The sequence below is a fragment of the Meriones unguiculatus genome, chromosome 10, assembly GCF_030254825.1.
Source record: "Meriones unguiculatus strain TT.TT164.6M chromosome 10, Bangor_MerUng_6.1, whole genome shotgun sequence".
In the NCBI taxonomy this organism is placed as follows: Eukaryota; Metazoa; Chordata; class Mammalia; order Rodentia; family Muridae; genus Meriones; species Meriones unguiculatus.
This window is the reverse complement of record NC_083358.1, coordinates 110,129,579-110,136,434: the sequence shown is the minus strand read 5'-3', so window position 1 is coordinate 110,136,434 and position 6,856 is coordinate 110,129,579. Positions and strand designations below refer to the sequence as shown.

Here is a 6,856-nt window from a genome sequence, read left to right as displayed (position 1 = left end):
GGAATAGGAGAAAACTGAGCAAGACAATCTTCTACTACAGTGAGTAGAATCTTGCTTTCGAAGTGACTCCACATTCTGGCAGGTTGAGTATAAACACTACCGCTCACTACTTACAATTTAAGAAGGAACATGAAGTTTCACTTTCTATGTCTCAGTTACTTTACAGTACAAGATTTTCCAATTCAAGGACTTTGTTTCCTGAAAATTGTATAATTTCTGTTTTGTTTTGTTTTGTTTTTGTGGCAGAATAAAATGCCACTTGTACATTTCATTATCTATTCAACAGTTGACAATTGTCTAGACTGAATTCATTATCTTGCTATTATGAAAAGAATAGATATAAACACAGATATGCACATATCCCTGTAATAAATTATGAGAAATAGATATAAACACAGATATGCACATATCCCTGTAATAAATTATGAGAAATAGATATAAACACAGATATGCACATATCCCTGTAATAAATTATGAGTCTTTTGAGTTTATGCCCAAGAGTGATATATCTGGGTCATAGTGTAGTTCTATGCTTGCTTACACATGGATCTTTGTACTTGCTGCTCCAGTCCATACTCTTACCAATAGAAAAGAAAGAGTCTTTTCTCCCCACTCTTCCAATTTTATTTTCTTTTGTCTTCTTAATTATAGCCATTATGGCTAGACTGGGGATGAGATGCCAAAATAGTTGTGACTTGCATTTCCTAAAGGCTAAGAATGTCTTGAACATTTAAAGTATAGATCGGACCTTTTTACTTTGAGAATACTGTATTCTGTTTCTAAGCCTATTTCCTCATTGGGTTGCTTTGTTTGTTATTTGTTATGTTTTTGTGTCCTGAATATTACAAGATATTGCTAACTTGCTCAGCAAATTTTTTTGCTATTGTACATGTTGTCTCTTCATCCAGTTAACATCACCCTTTGTCATACAGATGTATTTTTTTTAATTCATTAAGTTCCACATGTCAATCATTCACCTTATTTATTGAGCAACTGAAGTTCTGTTCACATTCTCCTTGCCCACTCTTATCTCTCAAAGAATTTTTCCAATCTTTTCTTCCAGCAGTTTTGGAGTTTGGGGTGTTATGTTAAGGTCTCTAACATATTCTATTATTGAGCAGGAGGAGAGACAAGCATCTAATTTAATTCTTGTACATGTGGATATCCAGTTTTCATGACATCATTTGTCAAATAGGCTTCTTTTCCCCGTTTAACATTTTTAGCACCTTGTCAAAAATAAGATATGTGATGGTGAGATATGGTTAAATAAGTAAGAAAAGTGTCTACCTTTCCAGAGGACTTGGATTCAAATCCTAGTTAGTACCTGTGAGGCAGCTAGCAACCATCTGTAATTCTAGTTCCAGGGCATCCAATGCCTTCTTTTGGTCTCTGTGAGCCCTGATGCTCACAGTGCACAGACATATGAAGGTAAAACACCTATACACATAAAATAAATAAAGATTTAAAAATTTATCAGATGATGTAGCTGTATGAGTTCATGTCTAGATCTTCTCTTTTGACTCATTGACCGACATATCTGTTTTGTGCCAGCTTCATGCTGCTTTTCTTTCATGGCTCTGTAATAGAACTTAAAATCACCAGTGTACAATTCATAAGTTATGTGATGAACCTAGGGGGCATAGATTGATGGATAAAAGTCATCTGTTCATTGTCTAATATACAAGTGGAGTTTTATTCAACCATGAAAAGATAAAACTTGTCCTTGTAAGGAATTAATGACTGTTATGTTAAGCAAAATTAACCAGTCTGACAAAGACAATTGTTGCAAGTTATCTGCAGGCAAAGAAGGTCTTGGTAGTAAAAGTCATACTACTAGGAGCATGGAAGAAGGGAAAGCCTGTGAGCATGAGAACGGAGATAAAACTGGGCAAATATATCAATGCATTTTACTTTTGTGAAATGTCACAATGAAACCCATTATCTTATATAATCAACACACTCTAACAACAATAAAATTTTTTAAAAAAAGCACTCATCTGTTTTGTAAGCTCCTAGAGACCTGGGGCCAAATTGGAACTAAGGTCCAGAAATGATCCTAGGATTTCTGGACCCATGTTAGTGCTGAGGATCCTCACTCACTTTGCAACAAGAGAGAGTATGCTTGGAATTTTACTTCTCCAACATCCTGGATATATGAATCTCTCTTTGTTGGTAACCTACCAGCCCTGTGGCCTTGCCCATGTGTTGGTATAATGTTCTTGTGGAATGTATACAAGTTACCTTTGTTCATTCAAATGCTGATTTCTCTACCCCACTATCTGGTTTCAATATGGACATTACATTGTGATGTTTATTCTAAGCATCACCTGTCTCAAGTTTGTGTAAACATGCCACCATTTGTTCTCTGTCTTTTCAATTAAACAACCAGACAGTGCTGTGCAATGGAGAAAATAGGGTGGGACATTCTGGTCTGGAGGTGAGGAGAAGGAAGCAGGTGGAAAGAGTAGGAGAGCAGAGATGGACAGAAGAGGATTTGGAACCATGAGGAGAGATGAACCAGACCTAAGATATGACTAAAAGCAAGTATGATGTGGGCAATCTGAATGGGAGGAAACTATGCAGGCTTGGAGATTTAGGATGGAATAACTATTGCCCAGCAATGTGCTCTAAGTTAATTAAATAAATCCTAGTCTCTGTGTGGTGATTTGGGTTTGCAGCAGGTTTAGGAATAACCACTGTTTAACTAAAAGACAAATCAATACTAAATATTAATAATCAACAACACCCATGTCCCTTTTAGGACATCAGATTCTTAATCTGTAGTATAAGCATTTATCATCTCTCTTAAATTTTTAACTGTTACCTATATCCCATCAATAAAACTTAGCCTCCTAAGAGCATTTAGAAGAGCCAGTCAGTCACAGGCTAGGACTCATTGCACAAGCTGGAGCAATACAATAGATTGATTTTATTTTTTTGGCTGAGGTGAGGAAATGAGTAGGAGACAGGGGTGGGGCAGATGCATCAACGCCCAGGGATACTCAGCCAGACTCTACTGTCTCCAGGAGGAAATAGGAAAGATGTCAGACATGCTGACATAATCAAGGAAATTAAAAAAAAAAAACTCTGTGGAAATGGAATTATTTTATATCATCTTCTCAGTCCAGTTCCAGCTTTAGATTTGGGAATTCTAAAGAGAGAGAGGCAGTGGAAAAAATAATAATAATACAGGAATCAAGAAAGGAATGAAGAGTGGAAGGGAGGGCCAGAGGAAGGGGAAGGGTTCTGCCTCAACTCCATCCTTGGCAGGGTCACCACATTATACACTTATACATTATACACATTATACACTTGTGATTCAGTCTTTCTCAAGTTGAGTCATGTGTCCAGCAAGGGTCTGTGTATAAATGCTGGCCTGCACCTGCTCTACCAAGCACTCTGTGTGGCTCCACAGCTTGGTAAGTGAGCTCCAGATTCCCCTGGCAGAAGGGTGCTTGCTGGTTTGTTGCTGTTTAGTTTTGGTTTGCTTTGGTTTGTTTTTTAACTCAACATTCTTCCAAATACTCCTGGAAGGCTTTCTTGTTAACCTTGACTGGATTGTTGCTTTCTTTAAGATTTCTAAGAACCTAATACTACAAAATTCTTTGTATTTTGGTATTCCTTAAAGGATCAAAATCTCGTTTTGTTTTTTTTTTTGTTTTTTTTTTTTTTTTTACATTTGACTTTCAAGCTTTCTCCCCAACACGGGTCCAGGTCCAGTAAACATGGAAGTTTATTCTTCTCCTTGAAACCTTCACAGATCCATTCTTCAGACAGTATAAGATGGCCCAAGCCTTGACCCAAATGGAAGAAAATGCAATGATGCTCCTTGATGTATTCAACACATACACTCCTAGAAAGCGTGAAGTAGACAAGCTGAATAAAGGAGAGTTGAAACAGTTACTCAACGATACCTTCCCAAATTTCCTCAAGGTAGGACTTCTTCTGAGGGAAGAGGGTACAGCCTGCAACAGTCAGAGGGAAAGTATAAGCCCATACCATCCAGGGTCAGCCATTGCTCAGTCACTAGAGGTGTGAGAAGTTAGAATCTGATCCTCAGGGAACTGACCTGAACTGCACTGTGCGGCCCTATTCCAGACAGAGGAAAATAGCATTCTACCAATGACAGACAGGCACAGAATTAGAAATGCAGTTAAATCCAATGCCCTAAGTATCTGCAGGATGGAGTAAGTGGTTTTCATAGAATGGAGTAGAATTGAGTGGTTATGAAAAAAAAAAAGAAATATCCACTATGCAACGGGTATATTGGAGCTGAGGTCAGATGGTTAAAGGAGGTGTTCCAAGGTGGTGCTTGACTGGGCAGTGGAGGGACACTGGGCCTCATCTGGGAACTTGAGGCTGATCTATGGGAGTCCTCTCACCTATAGATCTAAGTTATAAAGAGCATTTGGAAACCACATTCCAACATAGTTAGTAATCTCTTTTCAAACCTGAGGAAATAGAGGCATGCAGACACAGGTGAAACGCAGACCCAGCCTCCATTATATCCCCAAGGGCTGACATCTGGGAGCTAGATTCCAGAATGTTTTTGGACAACCTTGAGATAGAAATTTTTAATTTTGGACAGTATTGGTGATAAAGACAGCTCTTCTTTTCTTTCTCTTTAATATGTACTTATTTTATCCGATGTATATGATATTTTTGCCTGCAAAGTATGTATGCACAATGTGAGTGTGTAATTCCTGACCATGGAGGCAAGACAAAAAATTAGACCCCTTTATTTGAATACAATTGTTTGTGAGCCACCATAAGTACTTAGACCCACATCCTCTGCAAGAGCAGCAAGTGTTCTTAATGCCTGAGCCACATATCCAGCCCCAGTGGACAGCTTTTCATAAATGAGGAATTCAGAAAATCAGAATACTGGATAAGGGCAGTCAGAAAGGGTGCACAAGAATCTTGTAAGCAGAGTTGTCCTTTGCTGATTCTTTCCTGAATTCTACTCCCTCTCCTGACACCTGAATCATTGGTCACTCAGGTTCTGGGAGAGGTTTAGACAAGTTATCCCAGCCAGTGAGTGGAAGATCTGCAGCTGGTGGTGCTCTCACACACACTAAAATCCTTCACTTCACATGAATCTACCCCTCACACCACACAACTCGCACACACACACACACTCACACACACACAGCTTCTCACACTGTTTAGCACCTTGAAAGCTTTATCTATTCAAGAGCCCATACAAGCGTGTTTCCCTCAGTATTTACCAGTAAATAGCTCAGTGAGATCCACTAAAATAGTTGTCTTCTAGGGAAATAATGATGGAAAAGTAGCTGAGAAGAATGGACTCTTTATGTTTATGAGGACAAATGTGGAATATTTATAGACTTACTAATTGTCTTACCTTCTTCTGAAAAACAGAGTCCTAGCTCTGAATTTGGAGAGCTACCAGCAGCAAATTGGAACATGAGAACATGTGCTTAGTGTATTCTATCCTGAGCACCCAGGTCTTTTATTATGAAATGGAGTTCCTGGACCAGCTTCCCTATGTATTTGCCCTTGGCAGTGTCTTCCCTGGTGCTCTTCCTGAACACTGTCAATGCTAAGAGCTGTCTCTCTTCCAGGCAATGAAGAGACATCCTTCATTCGATTACTTCTACAACATGGAGGAGGAAATCAGCTTTGAAAACTTTATGGCCCTGATAGGAAGAATCACACAAATGGTGGGAGAGGATGCCCTCCAACATTAGCATGGTCCCACCAATGAGCCAGGCCTTGAAAAGGGTGTATGTATCCATGGCCAGAGCTACTAAACAGGAATTCAAGCCACTTTGCATCTACCTGACCAATGCTACAGGGAATGTTATGTCACAGGCTTTGGTTATGGACCAGGGGCAAAAGGGGAAATAAAGTCTGTCTGCTCAACAGTGCTATCAGTTTTGATGCTGTCTCTTTCTGTATTTGTTCTTCCCAGACAACTAAGCGCCAATTGCTCTGAACTTTTCTCCAATGTTGTGATCACTCCATTCTGTCACGATACAACCTGTGTGTCTGTTCATATCTACTTTTGTTCATCTTCCTGTTTTTTTTCTTCCTGATTTTTTTCCTTCTTGATTTTTTTCCTCTGGATATGAAAACGTGTGTTCTTAGTTGTTATTTGAAGCCAGCAACTCCCAGCTAGCAGGATATGTAAATGTTCCTCCTCACCTGATTTTAAAAGTAAGGCAAACTGCCAGTTGGGAAGGTGACCTTCCCTAGCCTACTATATAAGTAAGAAATGTGACGCTTTACATAATGAAGAGGTAGAGGAAGAGCTGGGGTAGAAACTATAAGTAGGATTTCCAGCAGTGGTAGAAGCAGGGAGACACAGGGAGATGCAAGAGACACAGACCTGTGCAGAAAGAGAATGACAGGAGACTGAGTGGAGAAGGGAGGTGGGTAATGAGAACAACACATACGTCTCTACATCTTAATTAAACGTCAAGTGGGATCTGCAAAAGCCCACAATATCTGGCACAACAATGTGGGGCACAAGATCCCAGATTAGGGCCCAGCATTAGTTCTGGACATGGCAGTTGGATGAGAAAGCCCATGCATGGAAGCTGTGGTCATCATCAATGGTTTCCTGGCTGCTGCACACGGCTTTGGCAGTGGTGGTGGCAGACAAACATGAGTCCTTATTCCTGATGTACCACTCACCTTCCCAGAGCCATGGTGCACCACCCTGGGGCAAGAAGCAGAGCCCCAAAGCTCATTGTGACCCCAGGACAGCATGAGCAGAAACATTGGCGAAAGACTGAGAAACTGAAATCCCAGGCTTTGAAGCCTATAATGTTATGCCCAAATCTTAAGGTCCCCCAAGACGACCAGGAGCCGGACCAGGAATGCAAAAGCA

General features: G+C 40.0%; 1 protein-coding gene across 1 annotated transcript; it reads left to right on the top strand.

Annotated features, from left to right (window-relative positions):
• Window positions 1-3,407: 3,407 nt before the first annotated feature.
• LOC110563289 (protein S100-A9-like) lies at window positions 3,408-5,873 on the top strand. Its single transcript, XM_021660320.1, has 3 exons — window positions 3,408-3,419; window positions 3,761-3,933; window positions 5,586-5,873. Exons 2-3 carry the CDS (start codon window positions 3,784-3,786, stop codon window positions 5,709-5,711), a joined length of 276 nt encoding a protein of 91 aa, XP_021515995.1. The 5' UTR covers window positions 3,408-3,419; window positions 3,761-3,783; the 3' UTR covers window positions 5,712-5,873.
• The last annotated feature ends 983 nt before the right edge of the window (window positions 5,874-6,856 follow it).

Coding starts and splice junctions, on each gene's coding strand:
- LOC110563289 (XM_021660320.1), top strand. CDS start 3,784: ATGGCCCAAGCCTTGACCCAAATGGAAGAAAATGCAATGATGCTCCTT. Junction 3,934..5,585: donor CCTTCCCAAATTTCCTCAAG/GTAGGACTTCTT, acceptor TCTCTCTTCCAG/GCAATGAAGAGACATCCTTC.